Source organism: Phocoena sinus, chromosome 16, assembly GCF_008692025.1.
Source record: "Phocoena sinus isolate mPhoSin1 chromosome 16, mPhoSin1.pri, whole genome shotgun sequence".
Taxonomy (NCBI): domain Eukaryota; kingdom Metazoa; phylum Chordata; class Mammalia; order Artiodactyla; family Phocoenidae; genus Phocoena; species Phocoena sinus.
In genome coordinates, this window is record NC_045778.1 from 73,846,567 (window position 1) to 73,873,626 (window position 27,060).

General features: G+C 38.9%; 2 protein-coding genes across 4 annotated transcripts in view; one reads left to right on the forward strand and one right to left on the reverse strand.

The window, feature by feature from the left end:
• INPP5F (inositol polyphosphate-5-phosphatase F) overlaps positions 1–23,867 on the forward strand; it is a 92,965-nt gene extending 69,098 nt beyond the window's left edge. Inside the window, exons 11-20 of one of the 2 annotated variants that reach the window (XM_032607502.1) lie at positions 415–492; positions 1,397–1,517; positions 3,099–3,227; positions 8,959–9,076; positions 11,370–11,568; positions 17,447–17,518; positions 18,512–18,585; positions 18,999–19,127; positions 19,706–19,793; positions 21,575–23,867. In XM_032607502.1, coding sequence (XP_032463393.1) covers positions 415–492; positions 1,397–1,517; positions 3,099–3,227; positions 8,959–9,076; positions 11,370–11,568; positions 17,447–17,518; positions 18,512–18,585; positions 18,999–19,127; positions 19,706–19,793; positions 21,575–22,730 — 2,164 coding nt within the window. In that variant the 3' untranslated portion in view covers positions 22,731–23,867. The remainder of the gene's footprint in view (positions 1–414; positions 493–1,396; positions 1,518–3,098; positions 3,228–8,958; positions 9,077–11,369; positions 11,569–17,446; positions 17,519–18,511; positions 18,586–18,998; positions 19,128–19,705; positions 19,794–21,574) is intronic. The other variant, XM_032607503.1, reaches the window with a different exon arrangement.
• Positions 23,868–24,548: 681 nt separating this feature from the next.
• MCMBP (minichromosome maintenance complex binding protein) overlaps positions 24,549–27,060 on the reverse strand; it is a 68,909-nt gene continuing 66,397 nt past the window's right edge. For both annotated transcript variants that reach the window (XM_032607507.1, XM_032607506.1), the window contains exons 15-16: positions 26,841–26,929; positions 24,549–26,446 (exon numbers count right to left, since the gene is read on the reverse strand). In XM_032607507.1, the coding sequence (XP_032463398.1) occupies positions 26,320–26,446; positions 26,841–26,929 (216 nt within the window). In that variant the 3' untranslated portion in view covers positions 24,549–26,319. The remainder of the gene's footprint in view (positions 26,447–26,840; positions 26,930–27,060) is intronic.

The window sequence follows — 27,060 nt, forward strand, 5'->3', positions numbered from 1 at the left end:
CATCCTGCTGGCTCATCTTTGTACTGTTAGTAATACTGCTCTCTCTTGGGATAACTCCACTGGAGTTTGCTCTGGAAAAACAACAATCATTTTGATGGTAATTTTAACCTGTGTGTATTCTGAAAGCAAGTTTCTTCTGTCATAATCTTGACTCTAATGTGGGTTCATTTACATAGGTATTGAAAATTTTGGTGGGGAAAGAAGCTTCTGATGGCTGTGATATGTTTCACATATCACATATTTTCTTTCATAATGAAGATTAGTTATAAATATTTATATAATTGCCTATTTAAAGTAGTGTTATTCTCATATTTATAGTAATAATTTTCTTTCATTTTTCCAAGTAACCTTAGATATCATAAGCTTAAAAAAATTATTAAAAAAATTTTTTTTTCCTTTTGGCATGTATTTTAGCCGAGGAATGAAGTTTGAGAATGTTCAAACACTAACAGATGCCATTTATGACATTATTCTTGACATGAAGTGGTGTTGGTAGGTATTTCGTAAGAAATCAGTTTGACAGACTCTTGGTCTGTGAAATCATATGTATTTGTCTAGTACCACTAAGTGTTAAAATAATAGCAGGCTGAGAAAGGATTTTTGTTTTCTTGTTTTGCTTCCCAATTCCTATTCTCCTTTTCAAAAGGGTGTGAGTCATGAGGCATAGGTAGCTTTGAACAGGGGAAAGGTGTCAGGTGGTCACAGCAAAATGGAGTGGAGTGCTCCGTGACTATTCTTTAATTCCTTCTAACGCTCCATGATCTACATTTCTTCTTGGTCCCTAACATGGGAAGGAAGGTTTAGAGGTATTTGGTCCCAGTTTTGAGACATTTAAAAATTATCAGAGAAGGAAGTTGATTCTTCAGAGGAGACGTAGGAAGAAGAAGTTGGCTTAAAGGACAGGAGAGAACATTTGATTAGATTTTAAGGCCACAGGTGGCTAGAGAAGTTAGATGAGTGAGGCATGCGGCATGACTTCTCACTGGGTGATAGAGTGAATTAGTCTGTTCAAGCTAATTTAGATGCATTTCTACTTGAAGTCAAAAAGGAGGAATGGGATGGTGTTTTAAAGTGCCTTCTGGTTTTAAATGTGTAGAAAAGCATAACTAGGGTTTGTATCAGCTCTGCCTAGTAGTTGTGTGACTCAGGCAAGTCACTCTTTCTGTACCTGTTTTTTTTCCCCCCCAAAACGGGGAGAATATCTTCTTTGTTGAGTTATTGTGTAAATTAACAATAACATCTACAAAGGTCTCAGTTATGCCTGCCACATAATAATATTCTAAGCAAATTGATAACCAATGTTGCTGTTGTTATTATTATACTGTGAAGAATTGTGGGTTTTGAAAACTTTAAAGTATTTCATATTGTAAAGTAATTCCATACTGTTTTTGAAAAGGGTTGATCAAGCTGGAGTAATATGTAAACAAGAAGGGATTTTTCGAGTTAATTGCATGGACTGCCTGGATCGCACCAATGTGGTCCAAGCTGCCATTGCACGAGTGGTCATGGAACAGCAGGTAATTTGAAGTCCACTGTATTGTAAATATTCATTTTTAATTTTTTTCACATGTAAACCAGTAACTACAATCTTTGTTCCATAGAACATTTACAGCATGCAAACATCCTTGTTGCTTTAAAACCTGGAAAGTACAGCCTTTCCTAGAAATCAGTTGAATCAAATGGCGTTTTCTTAAGTACTCATTTCAAAAATGTGAGGCCCAGCCTTTAAAATTGTACTGGGTGGCACTGTGTAGTCATTTACCTTTTTCTCTCAGCTCCAAACACTCGCTTCTGTATTGGGGCATGGGGTCTGCACACCACCTTTCTGCTCAACCAGCTGGTTCCATGTCAGGCTCTGCCAATAGAGGGCATTAAAGGAAGACCATGAGGCTGGAGGAGGACAAGGGGACAAGTTCCTTCACCCGTGTTATATTCCCATCATCAGCACCCTCTCTGTGGCTTTGGTTCCTTTGGCACCACAGAACCAGCCTCTTCCCTTTGTGCCCCAACCCTGCTGTTTCCTGGAGTCATTATATCTCTTACCTCAGTGTCCCCTTTTAGATCTTTCAGCCCTATAACACCTGGGTAATGAATTCCCAAGGTTGACATTCCTAGCATGTTTCTTTCTCCTGATAGAACCTTGTGACTATCCTTTGGGGATGCCGTCTACTGTCACACTGAAGCAGCCAGGCTTTGGAGATCAAGCCCTGGCCCTAGCACATACAAGGTGTTGACCCCATGCAAAGAATTCAACCTCTCCAAACTTCTATCTCCTCATCTATAAATGGGGAGTAATAAGAGTATTGATTGCACAGGGTGGTTATGAGGAGTAAATGAGATAATTTATTTTAAAAAGCTCAGACTTCCCTGGTGGCGCAGTGGTTAAGAATCCACCTGCCACTGCAGGGGACATGGGTTCGAGCCCTGATCCGGGAAGATCCCACATGCCGCAGAGCAACTAAGCCTGTGCGCCAAAACTACTGAGCCTGCACTCTAGAGCCCACAAGCCACGACTACTGAGCCCACGTGCCACAACTACTGAAGCCCGCAGCCTAGAGCCCATGCTCTGCGACAAGAGAAGCCACTGCAGTGAGAAGCCCACACACCACAACGAAGAGTAGCCCCTGCTCACCATAAATAGAGAAAGCCCACGCTCAGCAACAAAGACCTAATGCAGCCAAAAATAAAATAAATTTATATTTAAAAAAAGCTCTTAGAATGTGGCACCAGACTTAACATTTATTGGGCACTTACTGCTCTGCTACTATTAATATTATTGTTGTTTCTATATGGTTTTTTGATGGTTAGTTTCACTTCATAGCCAAATTTAAAAGAAAGACAAAATATAATAGTATGAGTCTACACATTAAAAATTACAGCAAAACAGTATAAATTTTTTATTCTATTTATTCAGATGTAGCAATTCATAAAGCTATCTTTCAAGTGGTGCTTAATTTTGAAAAAGTCTGAAAACATCATTTTTTAAAATTTAAGGGTCCTAAATTGTACATGCATATGCTTCCTTTCTCTGCAGTATACATTTTATGCTATAGTGTCCTGGCTTATATGCAGTTAATCTACCAATGTATTAATTTTAGCTGAAAAAATTAGGTGTGATGCCCCCAGAGCAGCCACTACCGGTGAAATGCAATCGCATTTATCAGATAATGTGGGCCAACAACGGTGACTCCATTAGCAGACAGTATGCTGGGACAGCTGCCCTGAAGGTAAGTACCTGCAGCCAGCATCTGTGGGTCATTATGTGGGACACAGGGTATAGATTAAAACCAACTTGGTTTTTGAGAGAAAAGTACATGGGCTTCAGGTGGTAGGTGTATGTAGTTGACTCCTTTCTGGAATGTTTGGGTAAGGCAGGGGTCACACATTCAAATTCCACAGATGCCAGGTAATGTGACCCATTAGATTAAAGGGAGAGATGGGCTGTGTGGACCTGAGGAAGAGCATATGTTGTCTTAGGAAGGTGCTGTTCTGCTACTTCCTAATGGGGATGGAGGCCCAATGTTGCTAGATCTCCCAGTTTTCAAGGGAGTTTGGAAAGTTGGAATTTTAAGTATGGCGGTTAAAACTTTATACAGACAAAATAAAACATGTCTATATTGGTGGGATTTGGGTCCCTGGTATAATTTGCCTCCTCTGAACTTGAATCCCAACCCTGCCTCTTACTAGCTCTGTGACTATGGGCAAGTCACTTAACTTCTCTGTGTCTGTCTCTTCATTTGTAAAACAGGAATAATACTAGGCCCACTTCAAAAAATTGGCATGGGATTATATGAGTTAATAACATGTTAGAGCTTGGACCATTCCCTGACACATAGTAAATTGTTGAAGAAAAGTTTTATTATCTTTTTGTGATTGTTATACATAAAGTCTTTTGAAGATCCCACCAAGCTGATCTTCACAGAATTTAATGTAAATGTAAACTGTAGTCACTGGTCACTAAAGACTACCTCTGTGGGCCACAGGAAGTGGTTGAATTAGCTTAAATTAGGTTTATGTTAATTTCCCTTCAAGGTAATAGTTCACCCCAGGATATTTGTTATAACAAATTGTACCATCGAGAGCTCAACAAGCATCAGATTATCCATCTTTTAGTTGGGTGATGAATGTCAAAAAGCTTTTTGTTAATTAAGGAAACTGAACTTTAGAAATCCTTGTGCAAGTTATTGTTTAAAGAGAAGTACTACTTATGCACTCAACGTCAGAGCACCTAAATATATAATGCAAATACTAATAAAACTAAAATGAGAAATAAACAGCATTACAATAATAGTAGAGGACTTTAACAGCCCACTCTCAACAATGGATAGATTATCCAGGCAGAAAATTAATAAAGAAACAACGAATTTGATTTGAACAACACTATAGACCCTATGCACCTAACAGACATATACAGAACATTCCATCCACCAACAGTAGAATACACATTTTTCAGAAGCACAAACGAAACATTCTCCAGGATAGATTATATGTTAGGCCACAAAACAAGTCTCAGCAACTTCAAGAAGATAGAAATTATATCAGGTATATTTTCTGAGCACAGTGGTATGAAACTAGAAATCAGTAACAGGAGGAAAATTGGAAAATTCACAAATATATGGCAATTAACATACTCTTGAACAACAGATGGATCAAAAAAGAAATCGAAAGGGAAATCAAAAAATATCTTGAAACAAATTAAACTGGAAACACAACATACCAAAATTTATGGGATGCAGCAAAAGCAGTTCTAAGAGGAAACTTTATAGCTATAAATGCCTATATTAAGAAAAAAGGAAGATCTCAACCTAACAATTACACCTCAAAGAGCTAGAAAAAGAAGAAGAAACTAAACCTAAAGTTGGCAAGAGGAAGGAAGTAATAAAGATTAGACCAGAAATAAGTGAAATAGAAAATAGAAAAACAATAGAAAAGATCAACAAAGTTAAGAGTTGGCTGTTGAAGAGATAAACAAAATTGACAAACTCTTAGCTAGGCTAACCAAGGAAAAAAGAGAGAATTCAAAATTATAAATGAAAGAGATATTACAACTGATACCACAGAAATACATAGGATTATGAGACTACTATGAACAGGCGTATGCCAACAAATTGAACAATTTAGAGGAAATGGATTAATTCCTAGAAACATACGACCTACCAGACTGAATCATGAAGAAACAGGAAATCTGAATAGACCAATGAGTAAGGAGATTGAATCAGTAATCAAAAAGCTCCCAACTAAGAAAGGCCCAGGACTAGGTGGTTTCACTGGTGAATTCTACAAACATTTAAAGAAGAATTAATACCAGTCCTTTTCAAACTCTTTTCAAAAAATAGAAGAGGGAACACTTCCAAACTGTTTCTATGAGGCCCTGATACATAAATTAGATAAAGACACAAGAAGAAAACTCTGAGCCCATGTCCCTGATTACTGTAGATACAAAAATTCTCAACAAAATACTAACAAACCAAATTCAGCAGCTCATTAAAGGGATCATATTCCATGAGGAAGAGGGACTTACCCCTGGTTCAGAATTTGAAAATCAATAAATGTGTTACACCACATCAATAGAATGAAAGATAAAAATCATAGGATCATCTCAATAGATGCAAAAAAAAAAGCATTTGACAAAATTCAACATCCTTTCACCCAGTGGTGAAAACTGAAAGCTTTCCTCTCAGATCAGGAACAAGACAAAGTTGCTCAATTTCACCACTCCTATTCATCATAGTGCTGGAAGTCCTAGCCAGAGCAGTCAGGCAAGAGAAAGAAAGAAAAAGCATCCAAGTTGGAAGGGAAGAAGTAACATTGTCTTGATTTGCAGGTGGTGTGTTCTTATGCAGTTGACTTTGAACAACATGGGTTTGAATTACACGGGTCCACTTTATATATGGATATTTTTCAATTGTAAATACTACAGTACTACACAGTCTGTGGTTGGTTGAATCCCTGGATGTGGAGGGAATGTGGATACAGAAAGCCGGCTATAAGTTATACAAAGATTAACCTCCACATTGTTAAAGGGTCAACCTTATATAGAAAATCCTAAAGACTCCACCAGAAAACTGTTAGAACTAATAAACAAATTCAGTAAAGTTGCAGGATACAAAATCAACCTACCAAAATCTGTCGTTTCTATATGCTAATTGAGATTATCTAAAAAAGAAATAAAATAATCCCATTTACAGTAGCATCAAAAACAATAAAATAGTAAGGAATAAACTTAACCAAGAAGGTGAAAGATCTGTACACTAAAAACTGTAAGACGTTGATGAAAGAAATTGAAGAAGGCACAAATAAATGGAAGATAGCCTAGGTTCATGGCTTGGAAAAATTAACGTTAAAATATTACCCAGCGCTTCCCTGGTGGCGCAGTGGTTGAGAGTCTGCCTGCCAATGCAGGGGACACAGGTTTGTGCCCTGGTCCGGGAAGATCCCACATGCCGCGGAGCGGCTGGGCCCATGAGCCATGGCCACTGAGCCTGCTCATCCGGAGCCTGTGCTCCGCAACAGGAGAGGCTGCAACAGTGACAGGCCTGCATACCAAAAAAAAAAAAAAAAAAAAAATTACCCAAAGCCATCTCCAGATTCAATATAATCTCTATCAAAATTCCATTGGCATTTTCTACAAAAATAGAAAAAAAATCCTAAAATTCACGTGGAACCACAAGAGACCCCTAATAGCCAAAGCAATCCTGAGAAAGAACAAAACTGGAGATATCCCACTTCCTGATTTCAAACTATATCACAAAGCTGTAGTAATCAAAACAGTACTGGCATAAAAACAGGCACATAGACTAATGGAATAGAACCGAGAGCCCAGAAATAAACTCACGCTATCAGTCAACTAATAATTTGACAAGGGAGCCAAGGATACTCAATGGGGAAATGATAGTCTCTTCACTAATGCTGTTGGGAAACTGGATATTCACATGCAAAATAATTAAACTGGACCCCCTATCTTACACCATTCACAAAAATTAACTTGAAATGGATTAAAGACTGTAAAACCTGAAACTTTAGTTTACTCCTACAAGAAAACATAGGGAAAGTTCCATGACATTGATCTTAGCAATGATTTTTTGGACATGACACCAAAAGCACAAGAAGAAAAGTAAAAATAAACAAGTAGGATTACATCCAAAAAAAGCTTTTGCATGGTAAAATAAATAATCAACAAAATGAAAAGACAACCCATGGAATGGGAGAAAATATTTGCAAGCCATATGTCTGAGAAAGGGTTAATATCCAAAACATGTAACCAACTAGTGCAACTCAATAGCAAAAAACAATCTGATTTTACAGCAGGCAAAGGATCTGAACAGCCATTTTTCCAAAGAGGATATACAAATCGCCAACAGGTACATAAAAACGTGCTCAACATCAGTAATCATCAGGGAAATGCAAATCAAAACCACAGTGAGCTATCACCTCCCACCTGTTGGAATGGGTGTTATCTAAAAGACGAGATAACAAGTGTTGGGAGAAAAGGTAACCCTTGTACATTGTTGGTGCGAATGTAAATTGGCATAGCCACTATGGAAAATGGTAAGGAAGTTCCTCAAAAAATTAAAAATGGAGTTACCATATGATCTAGCAATCTTATTTTATGAGTATATATCCAAAGAAGATGAAATCAGTATGTCATAGAAATACCTGTACTCCTGTGTTCATTGTAGCACTATCCATAATAGTCAAGACCTGGAAACAACCTAAGTATCTGATGGTGGATGAATGGCTAAAGAAAACGTGTGTGTGTGTATACAAAATGTGTGTGTATATATATAATGGAATATTCAGCCATAAAAAAGAGGAAAATCCTAATATTTGCAGCAACATGGATGAACCTTGAGGACATTATGTTAAGTGAAATAAGGCAAACAGAGAAAGACAGATACTGCATGATCTCACTTATACGTGGAATTTTAAAAAGTCAGACTCATAGAAACATTGAGTAGATTGGTGCTTACCAGAGGATGGGGAAAATGGGGAGATATTGGTCAAAGAGTACAAACTTTCAGTTATAAGTTCTGGGGATCTAACGTACAGTATGGTGACTATAGTTAACAGTACTATATATATACACACACATATATCACATCATCACATTGTACACCTTAAACTTATACAATGCTACTTGTCAATTATACAAAGCTGGAAAAAAAAGAGGAACACTTTTTTTCCTTTGATATTAAAATTCTTTGGATGCAGCATTCATGTCTCTCTCTTTTATAATAGATTCATGTTGCTAAATTAATAACTTCCTGCGAATGACCTAATTGGCAACATGTTCTTCCTAAGCTGTCAATTTTAGGACCAGGCTTGTTTCCAAGATTGCCTTGGATAGAAATAGTGGGGTTGGGATGTGGGAGAAAGACTATGCTTTCCTTGCCTTAAGTTTAAGTCACTACCTCTCTAGGGACTTGCTCTGACACCTTTGTTGTGAAAACCAAGAGAAACAAAACAATTAAATCTTAATTGGATCATTCTACAGGGATTGTAATGTGCAGCAAGGTATGGAAACCTCTGCTCTCTCTATATATACACACAACCACATATGCAGGTTAAATTCCATTATAATAAGCTCTAGGGAACTGTCTACATTTTCCCACATCAGAAATGTGTGTTTTGAATATCATACCAGTTGGAGGTTTGAAAATCTTTTTGTTTTATTTATTATATAATAAGTTTTGACCTGTAAATTCTAGATATTCTACAGATTGCCAAGAATGGCTTTACCTTAAGGCACAGTCTAACTGTGGAGACTTTATGCCACCGATAGCATGTTTAATTGTTTGACATGCTTGGATCCGAGTCAAATACTAGTAGATATTTTAATTACATCATTTGGAAATTATAAAACCCTATAGATTTCCAGTCTTGAATCAAAAGCCCACATTGACTTCAGGAACATTTTTGTGCTTGAATAAATTGTTAAAGTGACTTTTTCCTTGACAGGGTGACTTTACAAGGACAGGAGAAAGGAAGTTAGCAGGAGTTATGAAAGATGGTGTTAACTCGGCAAATAGGTATTACCTGAATCGATTTAAGGATGCTTATAGGCAAGCCGTTATAGGTAAGGAACATAAATGCCTTTCTCTCTCTCAAATTTGTTATTCTTTCTGTGACTAACCTTTTACAGTAACCAACTTCATTAACATAGTTCATATGTTGTATAATATATTTGTGTCTATGTGTTGAACATCTTACCCAATAAGTCAAATTTTTACGAGATGAGAATTTTTAAAAAATATTTTATTTATTTATTTGGCTGCATTGGGTCTTAGTTGCAGCATGTGGGACCTTTGTTGCGGCATGCAGGATCTTTCGTCGTGGTGCACGGGCTTCTCTAGTTGCGGTGTGTGGGCTAAGTAGTTGTGGCGTGCAGGCTTAGTTGCCCCATGGCATGTGGGATCTTAGTTCCCCCACCAGTGATTGAACCCACATTCCCTGCATTGGGAGGCGGATTCTTTTTTTTTTTTAATATTTATTTGTTTGTTTTGGTTGTACTGGGTCTTTGTTGTGGCAGGTGGGCTCCTTAGTTACGGCTCGCTGGCTCCTTAGTTGCAGTGTGCAGGCTCCTTAGTTGTGGAATGCAAACTCTTAGTTGTGGCATGCACATGGGATCTAGTTCCCTGACCAGGGATCGATCCTGGGCCCCCTGCATTGGAAATGTGTAGTCTTATCCACTGTGCCACCAGGGAAGTCCCTGGAAGGTGGATTCTTAACCACTGGACCAGCAAGGAAGTCCCTACAAGATTAGAGTTTGACAGTTTTTTTAGGCTGGAGCAGCAAAAGAAACCGCTCATTTCCATACTTATTTGTCAATTTGTTATTCATGTAACAGAAGGCAGGGTTGAGGCTCCTGGAGTATGGAATAAGGTGCCCTAAAAACCTCATCGACTAAAAACTCCATATTCTATTTGTTTTTCCATTACTCAAGGCTGAGAGAGAAAAACGAGATGATTTTCTTTCTTCTTATAGTGTTTACCATGTGTTCTTGCTATGGACAAATACAGCATCCTTTCTTATAAGCATGATTTAACAGGGTATTAGGGTATCAGATTTAGAGATTATCCTAACCAATTCCTATCACTATTTAAGAAAAGAAATGGAGGGTAGATTGCCCAGTGGAATTCATGCCTTGGCATATTTTAACTTTAATTTTCATGAAAGTATTACCTTTTAGGATTAAAGTAAATGTAGAGTATTCTGGATTAGCATCAAATGTAACAGCTTATCATATGGTCTCTAAGAATATTTTATAAATCCTATTTTTTAACCTGATTATTTATTATAAATGAAATAGTAGGGCCTATGCATAGGCAATTTAGGAACTTGAGAAGTCTGGTGTGATTCAGTTTGGTCCATTTGCCACACATAGGGTGCATGCTGACAGGAAAATTGGATTTTAGCAGTTTATTCAAGGAAAACTAAGATACCTTTCTTCCTCTTGGTTGATCTAGCGCCTCAGTTACGTCACTGAGGAGGCACGTTCTGTTCCTCTCTCATTTTGACGATCAGTCGCATCAGCTTCATCCTAACCCTGAAGCTGGACCTTTTCAAGTTTAAGAGAGAGGGGCCATAGCAGTCTGGGCTTACTGCCTCCTTGAAAGGGTCAGTGGTTGGCAGATCTCTCCCAGAAGCCTCCTCCAGGCTTACAGTCCCGAACAAGCACAGGGAATGGGATTACAATGGTTTTGTTAAGCCTTGAGCTGCGTGCTGTACCAGGACGAAGTTAGCTTGTCTGTTCAGTTCCTTTGCCCATTTTAAAATTGGCTTATTTGCCTTTTTATTATTGAGTTGTTGGAATTCTTTATATATTCTTGGATACAGGTCCCTGATCAGACAGATGATTTTTAAATATTCGCTCCTATTCTGTGGGTTGCCTTTTAATTTTCATGACATTGTCCTTCGAGACACAAAAGTTTTTAATTTTGATGGTGTCCAGTTTGACTATGTTTTTTCTTTTGTGGCTTGTGATTTTAGTTTCATACCTAAAAAAAGCCATGCCTAGTCCAGGGTCACAAAGATTTATGCCTGGGCTTCCCTGGTGGCGCAGTGGTTGAGAGCCCGCCTGCCGATGCAGGGTACATGGGTTCTTGCCCCGGTCCGGGAAGATCCCACATGCCGCGGAGCGGCTGGGCCCGTGAGCCATGGCCGCTGAGCCTGCGCGTCTGGAGCCCGTGCTCCGCAACGGGAGAGGCCACAGCAGTGAGAGGCCCGCGTACCACAAAAAAAATTTTTTTAAAGATTTATGCCTATGTTTTTTAATGAGTCTTATTATTTTAGGTCTTGTATTCTCTTTGCTTTTTAAAAATGCATTAGTAAACTAAGAAGATGATAGATATTAACACTTTCTACTCTAGATTTGATGCAAGGCATTCCAGTGACAGAAGATCTTTATTCCATATTTACCAAGGAGAAAGAGCATGAAGCTTTGCATAAGGAAAATCAGAGAAGCCACCAGGAACTAATTAGTCAGCTCTTACAAAGTTACATGAAGTTACTGCTGCCTGATAACGAAAAGTTCCATGGGGGCTGGGCCCTCATTGACTGTGACCCCAGGTGAGTTGGAGTGGTGTCCTGGTAACTAATGTGCTTTCTGATGTTGTTAAGTTGTCCTAATTATTGCTAGCAATTGTCCATAGAGCTGTGGGCATGGATGCGTAGTTCATAGCAGTTCTCAAATACACGGCTGGTACTAAGGCAAGCTAAGATACTCACCTTGGCCGTAAAATTAAGGGGGCACTAGCAATATTTGATTTTTTAAAAACCCAAATGGTGAAACTACAGTTCAAAGCTTGTTTCTTGAGTTCTCCCCTGCCCCCAACCCCACTCCATGCCCCAGAATCTAGGTTTATTGTATTAATGCACAAAACTGAGTGTACCAACAGGTTTAATGATGCTAGTTACTTTGGGTTGTAAAGTGGTCCTGGTCTTTCATAAAATAAATAGGGCAACTAATACTTAACGTTCTTTTTTAAACAAAAAGCATCCAGTTTCAAGTGGTTCTTTAAAATATCAACTGAATGGCAGGATCCAAATTTATCCACCAGATTGAATGCTTGCTTTCAGGCTAAAATCTAAAATTATAATTTTCAATATTACGAATCAGAAACACTTCAGAAAATTCTAGACCAAGCTCTGAGAATAAAAGGTTTATTTAGATTTTATTTTACATTTCATATGTTTTTAATAAAAGGGGCATAAAATAAGCTTGAAAGGACAATAGGATGCAAGGTAGTATACGTATATTAAAATGAGCGAAAGGCAACATTGACTGTAGCTTCATAGGGAGACCTTCCATGACTTTAATTCCATGGATTATTTCACTTTGATAGTTAGTATTATATGTATGGATGCAATTTTTGGACTCTTAAAAGATGAGGTTTTCCTCACACACAACTTAGCAGAAAATTTCTGTGCTCTTATAAGCCATTTGGTAAAAAATTTTTATTCATGTACGTTAGTTGTTGTTTTTAAAATAGCAGTCAAACTTAATGCAGCATGAAACAAACAAAAACTCCCAAAAGGTAGTACTTTTAATTCCCATTCAGAAATAACTGCAGGTATCACATCTGCATTTTGCTTGAGTTTCAACTTTGCACTTCACTTTTTTGAAGGTGTTGTGATTGTCAATATCATTTTCCTTAGATCAAGTGTTTTTTTTTTTTAATTATTTTTATTTTTGGCTACGTTGGGTCTTCGTTGCTGCGTGCAGGCTTTTCTCTAGTTCTAGCGAGTGGGGGCTACTCTTCATTGCGGTGTGCAGGCTTCTCATTGGGTGGCTTCTCTTGTTGTAGAGCGCGGGCTCTAGGCACGCGGGCTTCAGTAGTTGTGCCTCACGGGCTCTAGAGCGCAGGCTCAGCAGTTGCGGCACACGGACTTAGTTGCTTTGGGGCATGTGGGATCTTCCCGGACCAGGGCTCAAACCCATGTGCCCTGCATTGGCAGGCGGATTCTTAACCACTGCACCACCAGGGAAGTCCCAAGAACTGTCCTTCTTATTAGAGATACTTTGTGGTTATCATCCTTTCTAACACTGCTAAGATTGCTTTAAATTTGCTACTGGTATTTATCTGCATTTGCAAGGTGTAAAGATTTTCCAGATGGTGGATAGTTTTCCCTTTCTCTTGAAGGGAGATGTTTGGAAACCTGCTCTTTGGCTCTCTGAGTTTGCTATAGAGCCTTTGTACAGTCCGTCTACTGAGCCAGGGATGTGGACCCAGAACAGGCAGCCCCTGGTGGAGGACAGCAAGAGGTAGCTGTGGGAATGGCTTTGGGGGCATAGGTCCCCAGACAGCCAGCGGTGAGTTCAGCCCCTTGAGCTTGGAGGCTTCAGCAGTCAGCACCTGTCTGCCTCATGCTGTGTGTGTGGTTTTTAAAAACACCTTTATCAAGATGTTATTCATATAGCATACAATTCGCCCATTTAAAGTGTACAATTCAGTGGCTTTTAGAATATTCAGAGTTGTGCAACCATCACTTTGGTCAGTTTTAGAACATTTTTATCACCACAAAGAGAATCCGCATACTCTATCCCCACCCTCACCCCCTAAGCAGCCACTAATCTATTGATACTTCTCTCTGGACTCGTGTATTCTGGCACTTTATATAAATGTAATCATGTAATATGTAGCCTTTGTGACTGGCTTCATTCACTTAGCATAATATTTTCATGGCTCATGGGCATTGTGGCATGTATCAGAACTTCATTCCTTTTTATGGCTGAATAGTATTTCGTTGTATGGATAGACCGCATTTTGTTTATTCACTCTTCCTTTGGGCATTTATGTTTCCACCTTCTGGCTATTCTGTTGTAAATAGTGATGCTGTGAATACTCACGTACACGTTTTTGTTTGCGCACCTGTTTTTCTTTTGGGTGTATACCTAGGAGGGGAAATTGCCAGGCCACATATAATTCAATGAGTAACTTCTGAGAAACCACCAAACTATTTTCCACAGTGGCTGCACCATTTTACATTCCTACTAGTGATGTAGGAGGGTTCCGGTCTTTCCATGTCCTCACCGACACTTGTTTTCCATGGTGTTTTACTGTAGTCATCCTAGGGGTGTAAAGGAGTATCACATCGTGGTTTTGATTTGTGTTTCCCTAGTGACACGTGATGTTGAGCATTTTTTTTTTCTTGTGCTTGGTGGGCATTTGTTTGTCTTCCTTAGAAAAATGTCTATTCAAATCCTTTGCTCATTTAAAAAATTGGGTTGTGTGTCTTCTTGTTGAATTGGGCTACATGTTTTTGTAAATAAAGTTTTACAGGAACCAGGGCTAGGATTAGGGTGAGGCAAGTGAGACAGGGTTGTACAGGTTGCAGGGTCAGATCCTATCTTTATTTGAAATGTTGATGTTATATCATGATATGTTTGCATTAATTTTGATTTTTTTAAAAATATTGCACTAAAAACTTACCTTGATGGCTGAGGTTTTTTGGCATCCCCTTAAATTTTGCACCAGGGACCAGTGCCTCACTCACTTCACTGCAATCACCGCCCTGTTTAAATACCTGGCAGAAAAAGTTACAAATGCTCCGTCCTGCGCAGCTCAGCAAGAATGGCTGCCGTTCCCTTTTTCTTTACCTCCCAGCACCCCAGCAGGAACTGTCCAGCACAGCTTTGTGCCGTTTGCTTGGTTTCTGCCCTCCTTCGTGTTTACCCGGTGCCCACCCCCGGCCCCGAGCCTTTTTCTGTTAAACATTGAGCACAGCTCAGTTTGTTCCCCGCGGACAACCCCTGACGCATACAGATCAGACCTCTCGGGCCGTTCTGTGTCCTTTCCCTTCCAAGCAGCCGCAGCGGCTGCAAGGAAAGCTGACTTGAATGACAGCTGATAAGCGCCGGCTGGCGCGCTGCGGCCGGGGGAGGAATCTTTAATGTGACGGGAAATCGGCGGTACCGTCCAGGTGCTCTTCAGCATCAGCACAAAGCCAACTCTTTATTTTGTCCCACTCGGACTCACTTTTTCTTACACCCAGAGCACATGACCACAGTGAGGTGCGCTGCAGCCCGCCCGCTAGCAGCCCTCCGGCCAGCAGAGATGGCCCTTCGCAAAGGCGTGCGTGCGCTCTCACGGGAGCCGGGCTGGGGGACCAGAGCCCGCGGCCACCTCGGTGCCCCTCTCCACCGGCCCGGGAACCCGCCCGGCTCGCGGCGAGGGCGGTGCCGGACTGGCCACGCCTGCGCACTACGCGTGCGCCGCGAAGGAGGCGGGCGGCGGAAGCGGGCTGAGGTTCTGGGCGTGACCCGGCGCGGCCGCGCTGCAGTTGCCGCAGTCAGCGCAGTCGCTGCAAGTGGTACCTCTGCTGCCAGCGGCTCTGACTGAGCTTCGACTCGTGGACGGACGGACAGACGGACGGACTGACGGGATGCCGCGCTCCCACCGGCCTCCTCCGACCGCCCAGCGGCAGGCGAACGCCACGGGCAGTGCCGCCGGCAACGCCGCCGAGCCCAAGCCCGAAGGCGGCAGCCTGGCGATGACTTTCAAAATTTTTCTCCTTTTTGCAGGACTTATGGTTAAAGTTCCCGTGGGGTTGTATTTTTCCTGTAAATTACTTCTGTTCCAAAGCCTCCTGTTAATGTCGCCTGATGACAGTGGCTTTTACGCGACCATTGTCGCGGTGGTGGGGCTGCATGTGGTGCTGGCGGTGTTCGTGTTCTTCGTGTGGAAGGAGGGGATGCCTGACTGGTGGGAAGAGAAAAGCGAGTAGCGCAGCGCCGCTTCCCAGCTGCAGGCGCGGGGGCGGGGAGCCCTGAAACGGGGTTTCTTGTTTTTCTTGTCCGTGTTTTTAAAAAAAAAAGTGTGCGTTTTCTGTTTTCTGGGTTTTTTTCTGTTTAAGTGGGGCGGAGGGTGGCGGGGAGGGAAATTAAGTATTTACTGCAGCTTATACGTCGATAAAAATGCGGGGGGGGGGGGAGGGCTGACATTTTTCTCGACTGTCTGTCACGTGCCAAGTGCTTTTCGTCCGGACAGGATGCTTTTGACCGAGATCATGTTTGACCGATGTACATATTAGTGTCAAAATAGAAACTAAGATAAAGTAACACTAATCAGTAGGGTTAGAATTTATTTCATATTACAGTACGTGTCGTGACGTAATTTTTATGGCTTGGCTCAAGCGACAATTTTAAGAGTGCACGTAAGTACCAACGCGCACGACTAAATTACGTTTTACGTCATTAGTCTGTTCTCAAGTGAGCCTCTGACAAAATCACAGAATTTGTAGTTTTTTCTTTACCGTTGGTTGGTTATTGCTCATATTTTGGATCAGTCTGTGTATTCATTGGGTTCTGGCTTCTGACCTAATTAGTTGTATTTTGGGGGCATATTTTTGGTGAAAATTGAGGTCAGTTTGTTATTTTAGATTAAGGCTGTTATTGTTAACGCTGCAGCAACGTGCTGCCGAGGTAAAACCCTGCACTGGAAGATCTTGGTAAAGATCTCTGCAGTACCTGTTAAAGAGTGACCTCATTCTTACGCAGATTATGTACGTGACTTAAACTCCATCTACAAGTGATTTTTTCTCCCTCCTGTTTTCCATTTGTTTTTCAGTAGCATTTGGTAAGTCTTTGCAAATAGCTATGAAATTCTAAGGTAGAAATATCCACTCCAACAGTGGAATTTTGAGGAACAGTATAAGAGGCGTGGATTAATTTCACCTTTTGATTGGAAATGCTGTTTTAATAGATGAAAGTTTGAGTTCGGATTCTGCCCGTGTTATCTGTTGACTATGTGTAGATTTTCTGTGTTGACCTTTTTTAAAAAATTAGTATTTGGTTTAATGGTTAATCCCTTATTCTGATACTTGACTTTAGAGTGGAAATAAAATGTGGCAAAATGGACTTAAAGAAATGTTTACTCATTCCTTAAAAGCTGAGTAAATCTGTAGTAAGAAAAATGCAAAGTAGTTTGGGCTGGGTTCCATTTTTGCACATAAACACTACATTTACGTAAAGTTCTTTCAAAGGATGCATTCTACATGAGTGTAAAAATACCCTAAATGTGCAGTGTCATTTTGAAGGTTAGGTCATGTGAGATGATCTAGACAATTTCTCTTTTCTCAGCCTCACATTTTCCTTTCTTACCAACCCTTACCCCCTCTACCATCATCCAGTCCCCCGCCCCCATTATCCCATTTCCCCTGAGCACTCTCTCCTCCTTGGCCATCTCTCTGAGAAGGGACCTCTTCTCAGCTCCAGTCCTTTCCTTCACCTACCCCACCACCTTCCTAAACTGGGTTCTTGGTTTTTCGGTTTTTTTTAATTTCCAGATGGATAGATTGTATATATTTAACTGAAGAAGTAGGACTTGTTGATTGATTTCTTTTCCCCACCCCAGCCCCTCCAATCTTTTATCATAAGTGGATCTGCTGTAGAAAAAAAGGTAAATGAAAACAAAAATATTTAATTCCCTGTGTCATGTTTGTTTAGCCTCATTGATGCTACTCACAGAGATGTGGATGTGCTGTTACTGCTTTCTAACTCTGCCTACTACGTGGCCTAGTAAGTTGCTTATTGATTTAAAGCTTTTACTTTTTATTTTTTAATGCGAGTAAATTTCCTTTTTAGAATTTGTAACACAAAAAAGTTAAGAATCTAGTTTTATGTATTTTAAGAAATTTCACTGAACCCGTTTACCTTACATAATTGTTACATCACTCTGACTTCGGTTTGAAAGTGCTTTATAATCAGTGTGTTTATATAAGTGTTCTTTTAGTAGTATTTCCTATAGAGCTCAAGTTTTGATGTATTCCACGTATTTTTATTGTGAATGACCATATAGCATTTTTTATTACCATACCTTAGTTAAATGTTTCCCCATTGTTAGGCATTAAAATACTCCCATCTTTTTTGCTATCATGAGTGATACAGCTGTCTGTGTGCAGATAATTGTGTGTGTACACGTGCACTTCTCATTATAAGGGCATGATGAATATATGACTTCTGTGCCTTATTGCAAGATTGGTCTCCGGAAAGACTACCAGTTAACAATGCCACTAGCAGAAATACGAGTACTTCCTCATAGCTTTACCAGAATTGAGGTTTATTTTTTTCAAATACATATATATTTACTTTCTTTTTGGCCTTGTGTGAACTGTCATTTTTCAGTCATTGGCCCAGGTGCCTATTGGCACTGATCATATGGATTTCTCATTCTTGATTTTGGATATCAGATTTATCTGCTGTATCAGGAATACATAGCTTCAGTATATGTATGTGTTTTTCTCTCCTTTTAGGTTAAGTTTTAGGTTTGTTGGTTTGATTTCTTTTAGTGTAAGATGTATAAACTGATTTTCCTTTAGCTGTTGAACTATATATTTATGTGTGTGTGTGTATATATATATATATTAGTGTCAAAATAGAAACTAATTTACCCCAGAATGTATTGTGCTGTGGAAGATTTTAACTGCATAGTAGTTGCTGTTATACCTCAGCTGACAAGCCAAATACGCTTTTGATTTTAATCCTCCTCTTACTCTCTTTCCCTTTGTCTAGTTATGATGATGAAGTTGACAAAGTAAACCAGTATCAACGACTAAGTCTAGAAGATCTGGAAAAAATTGAAATAGGTAAATTTTAACATACTAACCAAGTCATAGAAAGCAAATATTGTTTCTAAGAATGGGTCATTATTTAAGCACGTGGTATAACACCTTATTAGAATCAGAAGGGGATAGTCTAAGTAGTACATTTCTTAGGATTCCCTTCTGATTTTGAGAGATTAGTGAAGGATATAGTCTAATAATAACTATATTTCTTTCATTACTTGCCTTGTGAAGATTAACCCTGGGATCGAGACAGTTTAAATATTTGAGACTGAAGAATTTTTATTTATAATCTCATGAAACCAAATCATAAGCATGCACTCTCATTTAGATGATGAAGAAAAATGCTAAATAATTGATGAATGTCAGTCTTTTGAAGATACAGAAGAAAGTGAATGTTACGTGAAAGATTTACATGTATTCATTTGGGTCTTTAGGTCCTGAACCCACTCTTTTTGGTAAGGCAAAGTTCTCCTGCATGCGACTGCACTACAGATACAAAGAAGCAAGCGGCTATTTCCACACCTTGAGAGCTGTAATGCGCAATCCCGAAGAGGATGGAAAAGGTAACGCAGAGAGATGAAAGTATTCTCTGCTTTTATAAGCCCACGGGGACTTGGGGGACTGTACATACCCAGTACCAACTGAATGATCCAGGAAAATAGCTTTGTGATTTGAGATCCTGAAATAGCAGCTTTGTTCCCAGCAACACAGGGACATTATTTGAACTGATGATGTAGTCTGGGGCAAGGGAATCTATTATGGGAATTCTCAGTGTGTTTGGCCTTATGGTGTCATGGCTTTTCCTACCACATACGCCTCTCATGGATAGCAGTCAGAAACAACACCTGTCTTGTTCACGGCTGTTGTCTCAGCATCTAGCAGTGTTTGGACAGATGAGGGTTTCAGAATAAACTTTTAATTCCAATTGATTTGGTTCTTTTGTTCTTTAGTCTTCTGTTGAAATTTTAGAACATTTTGAATTAGTGAGGGGAGTGATGAACAAGTAGCATTTTTCTGTAAATTATAACAAATAAACTTGTATCTAATTACAAGACTACAAATTTCATTTGGAGTTCTGAGGACTGCTAATTTTTAAATATGTTTTTGGAGAAACTGGAAAGCAACTATATTTGGGTTTCAGATACCCTTCAGTGCATTGCAGAGATGTTGCAGATCACCAAGCAAGCCATGGGATTAGATGTGCCTATAATAGAGAAAAAGCTTGAGAGGTAAGTATACTACTTTGGATAGTAATGTCTTTATTCTTCAGAGAAAATTAAAGTTTTACTTCTTTTAAAGTATTTGCAAAAGGGAGAGAAATCACATTATGATACCGTGTCAGTATTTAGAGGGAGAAGTATCATATCTTTGTGGATCAGAAAGTAATAATTTTGTTTAAATTATGGCCATGGGACTTCCCTGGCGATCCAGTGGTTAAGAAAGACTCCGTGCCTCCACTGCAAGGGGCCACTGGTTTGATCCCTGGTCAGGGAACTAAGATCCTGGATGCCGCTCGGCGTGGCCAAAATAGTAATAATAATAAATAAAATAAATTATGGCCACAAGTGATACATTTTGAAACGCTTAAATATACTCTTAAGAGAGGGAACGTTCAAATTTAAATAACTTTTTGAGAAAATAACCAGCCAGTATGTTTTAAACACTAGGTTTTTGAATTTTGGAAAAGAATGCCTGTAAACAGATTATTTTACATTTAAAATCTGTGGGTTTTCCATCTAATGAGCAGGTTTGAAAGTCCACTAGAAAAGAGAGTCATTTGGTCATCTAGAGGAAAATTGTCTTCTGTTAGAAATATTATTTCAGTGGTTCCTTTTTTTAATTGAGATTATTTAAATTTTATAGAATCTATAAAGAGCCACTATAAAGTAGCTCTTTGACATCATAATTTTTATGAAATATTCTCATGACCAGTGATCTTGCATGACCAAGTGTGGAACCAGTGTACTAAGACGTGTGGTAAATAGCACTGACTTTTTTCTTATTTATAGCAGCCATGAGGGATGCCAGCGAAGAAAACACTAAGTGCAGTTATGTTAAACGTCCCAAGTCTTCTAAAATAAATCCAGGTAGCCCACAGGAAACATAAGGAAATGGCGTTCTTTCCCCTCCCCGCTCTACCTGAATTCAGCAGAATTGGGATGTGCAGACACCTTAGTTAAGATGCTGTAGACACCTGTCTATAGTTAGTGTTGCCTTTGCTGGTGGTTTAGATTGCTGATGTGGTGGATCTGTGCTGCCCCCAATTGTAGTCAGTCACCACATATGGCTGTGGAGCCTTTGAAATGGGACTAGTCTAAATTTTGGGTGTGGGGTTTTTCTGGAAACATTTATTCTCAGAATAATGCAAAAGCAGAGGTTGAGGCTACTGTTAGGAGGCTTCCCTCCCCTCCTCCATTACCTCCCTCTCCTCCCCGAATGCCCAAGAACTCAACGTAATTCATCTAATTACTGTGAAGCGCTTCATTAAGTAGGATTAAAATATTGCAGATGTAGTGTTTCCACAGGGTGGTTCTTCGGTGCACCAGGTGGCCTGCTTGAGAAAGATGACAGCACATGTGGGAGATGTCTGTGGCCTGATGGCTGAACTTGGGGTTAAAGTCACACAGCCGGGCCACCCATTCCATTCGGTGCCTGGGGGTGACTCGTCAATGTCACTTACAAAGGCTTCTGCTGCCCTGTTGTAAAATATAAAATACTGTGTATTGGCTGTTCCAAAGACTTAGTTTAAGAAAGATTAAGATACCTGATTAATCATCTCTTAATACTGATTATATGTTGAAATGATGATATTTTGTATGTAAAATTGTCTATAGCTCACATATTTGTATTGGATATTAATGTTCTTACATCAAGTCCAAGGGGTTATCTGGGTTTATCATTTAGCAGTGTACTGTTTTTAAGAAATTGGGGCCATTTGAAATAAGAGTTTTCCCTTACATTAATAATTGGCCTCCATGGGAAATTAACTTTTTTCTTTTCTAATTTGTAGGAAGAGCAGCAAACCTCATGAAGACATCATTGGCATCAGATCTCAAAATCAAGGCTCTTTGGCCCAGGGAAAAAAATTTTTAATGAGCAAATTTTCATCTCTAAATCAAAAAGTGAAACAGACCAAATCCAATGTAAATATTGGCAATCTACGAAAGCTAGGAAACTTTACAAAACCTGAAATGAAAGTTAACTTTCTAAAACCAAACTTAAAAGTAAACCTTTGGAAATCAGATAGTAGTCTTGAAACCATGGAAAACACTAGTGTGGTGGATAGTAAAGCCCAGGCAGAGTCAGATGGGGAAATGTCTTCAGATAATGACTCATACCACTCTGATGAATTCCTTACAAATTCCAAGTCTGATGAAGACAGGCAGCTAGCTAACTCTTTGGAGAATGTAGGGCCGGTAGACTATGTTCTTCCTAGTTGTGGTATTATTGCTTCAGTACCTCAATTAGGCAGTCGATCCCAGTCTATGAGCAGCACTGATATTAGCGTTCATGTTCCTTCAGAGGTTACCCTTGCTCATGAAAGTGGGCCTGGAAAAGGCTGTGAGTCTTCTCAGAAGAAAAGTCCTTCTGCTGACAACATACACACATTGACTGGCTTTGCCAAGCCCGTGGATATTTATTGCCACAGATTTGTTCACGATGCACAAAACAAAATGAGCCAGCTGTCAGAAACCAGGTCTGTTTCTCAGCAGGCTAGTGGGGAAGGAAATCACGTGACCAATCAAGTTTCTAACGAAGACACTCAATTTGAATCAGCGGAACAGATACCTTCTCGACCATCTCAGTTAGATGTGTCTTTTTCTGCAGCAGGCCCACAGCTTTTGTCAGTTGAACCAGTGCATTCAGTTGTATCTCAAAAGACCCCCGGCTCTGAATCTGGCACACTTGAACTCGAGAGAGGGCTTCACGTAACTCCTTCTCCTTCAGAGAGCTGTAGCAGCAGAGCAGTCTCTCCCTTTGCAAAGATTCGAAGTTCCATGGTCCAGGTTGCTACTATTACCCAAGCTGGATTAACCCAGGGGATAAGCTTTGCAGTGGCAAAGGTTCAGAAGAGCCCTGCAGAACCTGAAGGAGTTAATGAAGTCCAGCAGAATGAACTTAAAAATATGTTTACTCAATGCCAGACACGAATAATTCAGATTTAGTTTTTAGCCACACAGAATCCTGTGGCTTTTATTTAATCCAAAAAAAGGTGTCATATAACCTGTACTGTCTTTGAATCTAGGGATCACAAATTCTAATTGTTTATTTTGGAAAGGTTTTAAAAGGAGACTGAACCTGAGCAGATTTCCAAATTTGAGAGCTAGGACAGTGGAAGTGCATCATCCTAGAATGTAGACCTAAGTAGCTTATACACTACAGAGCAATTTGTCTCTTTAAAAGTAATTCAGGAATAGATTACTTTGGGATGTAATAACCTGAACATTTTTTGGAGTTGGGTGGGTGGGGAGAATGTATGAAGTAGACACAGAGGGTGGACATGGATCCATTTAGGCGATTAGCATTTTTCATAACTTGTTTTTCTGTTTGTCAGTTCATTTCTGTGTGTTTCCTCTACAAGGTAAATACTTAGTTTTTAGTGACTTCAAAGTGTTACTAGTATGGTGAAGCGTTTTAATATAAAAACTGTTGGTTTAAGTTTTTAATGGCCTAACCATTCCCTATAAAGAGTTAATTGAGGGCTAATGGCGCTACAGTCAAGAAATGAATGTCCATTTGATGCTAATTTTCCCCACATTCTACTTAAATTTAAAATACTGCTACCTTGTACACCCCAAAGTCTAGGAGCATTAAGACTTGTCAGTCATAAAACCTGAGCTGTCAGATGTGAACACCAGCACCTATTAATTTTGCTCTCTTTTCAGAAATGTTAAGAACGTATACATATTGGATACTGGTAATGTTTGAAAGAAGTCTTTCAAGTTGTAATTTTTTGCAGGGGGCAGTCCATAACATCCTGTGTAGTCGAGCACAACTACTGAAAGTTTAATCTGAAGCACAACTGTGCTAAAACTTTAGGTTTTATGACTGTAACCTTGACCACATGGAACCGGGGCCTCGTCTGTAAGCCTATACAGTAAGAAAGTTGCACACCTTATTCCAAACAAGTACTGGTTTGTCTGATATCTTTAGAGCCTTACTCTGTTGAAATGATTCTCAGCTAAACATTATGTCTGTTGTAACTTTGATATTTCCACTTTTGTTATTTATCAGTGGTATCTTTTTTGAAGTGTCAGATGTCGTGACTATTTAAAATAAAATATCATCATAATTTAAAGTGACAATGTCTATGAGAATTCCTTGAATAATATTTTGAAGATAAAGGTTTGATATTTTATGTCAGACTAAAGAATTTGGAAGCAAGGTTAAGTTTGCCATAACTGAACGCTTGGTCCCAGCCTTTCCTAATACTTTACTCTTTTGAAGTGTTTTCATGACTTTAAAAATGATGAAATGGATCACAAACCATCAAATTTTAAAAACCAAACATCGAAACTGAATGCTTTTTTCTCTTACCACCTTTTCTTGAAACTATTAGATGTCCTACAACATGAGAGAAAATAAAGTCAAGGTCAGGTAATAAAAGTATGTGTTTTTAAGCTCCAAAGAAATTAGTTCCAAAGAGATTTTTGAAAACTAAAGGAATTAAAATTAAGTTAATTAAAATTAATTTTAAAACTAAAATTTAATCTCAATCAAGGTGATAATATATAGATGTCTGTTCAGTTTCCCGGTGCTTCAAATAGGATTAACATTGCATTAGAACAACAAACTTCACTGTCCAAGGAGAAAAGGATTTCTGAAGCCCAGAGTACTAATCTCTTACCTGAATGGGACTTCAGAGGGAGGACGCCGTGCTGCACCACCTCTCATACTGAAGTTTACGTCTGGTAATGGTTTTCCACACAGAAGATCACATGGGGTGAGTCTCATAATTCATGAAAAACAGCCCAAAGTACTAGTAATTTAGGAAGTTTTATTTATTTGAAAGGGTTTTCCTTTCAGGGGAACTTCTCTGTAAGACCAAGCAAATTATGTACTTCTCTTTGGTAAATTACAATTCACACTGGCACAATAAACACACAGTAACTCATCTACTCTGTTGAATTTTATTCCCACAAATCCAGTTGAGCCTTTGTTTTATTTCTAAAAGTTTAAGGAAGGTCTAGTCTACCAGTTATAAAAATGAAAACCAGTTAGAATTCTAAATATAAACAGATTATTTACATTAGTTTATAAAAATAGATTTGAGTTTAGGAAAAGTTAAACAACTAGTAATTTTCACTTCAGTTCATGAGGCATAATAAACTCCTCCATTTTCAAGGCTGACCCTGTTTTCTTGGTTAGCAATGTCACTTTAGGCCTTGGGGGCCAGGGGGTGCAGAATTTAATCATTTAACTGATTTCTAATGTTTCCGACTAAGTAAGTTACTAAGAGAAACTAATCTTTATATATAACCAGTGATAGCTTAAAAGTAGTGTTCTAACCTTTTCAAAGATTCTTTATGCCACTTATACTACTATACTGTATCAATTCGCTTTCTAGCTATGGATAATATTTTTATTCCTTTGAAAATTTGTATTAAAACTAATTTGTCTGGGGAAAACCTACCTACAATACAGTTTTATCAGGGCATTCCTGGACTAGGAGATAATATTAGTTCATCTAATACATCTGGAACTAATTGATAAATTTATATAAAAAGTGCAAAATCCAATGTAATCACAGCAACTAAATGACATTTATTAAGGAAAAGAATTAAAAACCATTTTTTTCTAAAGAAGGCATTTTTTAAAAAGTTAAATAAATTTTGTCCTCTTCCTATTTGGGCAAAACAACTTCACAGGGCAGACAGCATTCCCTTAAGCGAGTCCATAAAACAGTGGTTCCCAAATGCACTGGAGTGAAATGAGAAAAATAAGGACAATGTAGTGTTTTTTCAAAAAGCTACATTTATTCCATTTAAAGGACTATCTCTTGTTCTGAGATTGTCCTTTTATGAAGAAAAAAAAGGGTGATAATACAGTGACTTCTTTCAGATTACTTGGCAAAATAAATTGGCAATTCTGTCAATCCCCACAATTTTTAGAAGTATTACTGGTCCATGAAACCCAAAACGTCTGGGAACCACTGCCATTTAAAGACTTGTTTTGCATGTTGTTAACTGTTAAATGGAAAAAAGCTGTGGTCAGATGTCTGCGAGATAATATTATAGAATTTCACATGATCATGTGAATTATGGCAAGTATGCTCCATTCCCCAAACTTGGACCACTGTACACATTCACACCCACTGTTCATTGGAAAGACATAAAAATCTGAAGTGAACAATTCCTCTGACTTTGGAATTGCAACAATTTTCTTCAAATGATGTTGATGTTAGCATTTCAACAGAGTCTGGCCTATGACTTAGCTGAAGCTAAGGAAACTAAGGAAATTAGGTATAATCAGCAACATTATCAATATTAAACTTTTAATATCAAATACAATTTTGTACATTACTAATTTATATAATTATAAAACAAACTTCAAAAGCTCCGTAAAATCAGTAAGGAAAAAGCCTTTACTGAATATTATATAAACTTTAGATGTTACCAGGTGTGATTTCAGGAAAAGACATTGGTTTTTTCTTTTGATACAAATTATCTACAAAACAGTGTGGTATAAATGATATTTGAATTTTAATAATGTGGCTACGATTCGCCCATTACTCTTTCATAGATGTCAGTACCTTCAAAGTTCATTTCCATTCACACATTTCTGCTGTTGAAGCCTGGTTCTTCTTAAAGACTCTAGCTGCTTTGCTCTTAGCCATCGTTCTCTTGACAGTGTTGTCTGACCAGCACTGAGAGACAGAAACCTGGTTTGAAATACAGAAACAAATTTAAGTCTAGACCTAGAATAATGACTATTTTTTTTTTAAGATCTACTGGTTTGTAAGTTTTTTTAAATACTGTTGTGGGAGACAAGACCATCTGGTAACTACAGAACTCAACAACCAAGTTAGACTTCTACAAAGGAACACTTTCTCATATTTGGAGGGTGATTCCCTCTTTGAAGTGTGGAGAACAGGGAGCATGCCTGGTCCCCTGAGGTGATCCCTGGCCACTGATTCCCTCTCAATGAGTCATTCCACAAGGGATTTTTAGAAGGAAGAAGTTCATTTCCATTTTTCTAAGTCTGCCTCAGTTACCCTAAGTAAGCAGATTTATCTACAGCTCAATGAAAAGGCAGTCGTGAACATGTACACTCACCGAGCTACAATGAGCAACTGGTGGAGATCATCGGCAGTGATGCTCTGAGGATCATTCTTGCGCATCTCCACAAAGTCATCTTCGACTGCCTTTATCAAACAGTAAATGAACTTTAGAATTATTCCTTATGAGGAAATGACATTTGCATTTTGTAGGGAAAAGGAAGGTAACATGGTGCCTTGCCTGATGTGAAAATGAGGAAGTCACCCTGCATCTTAGA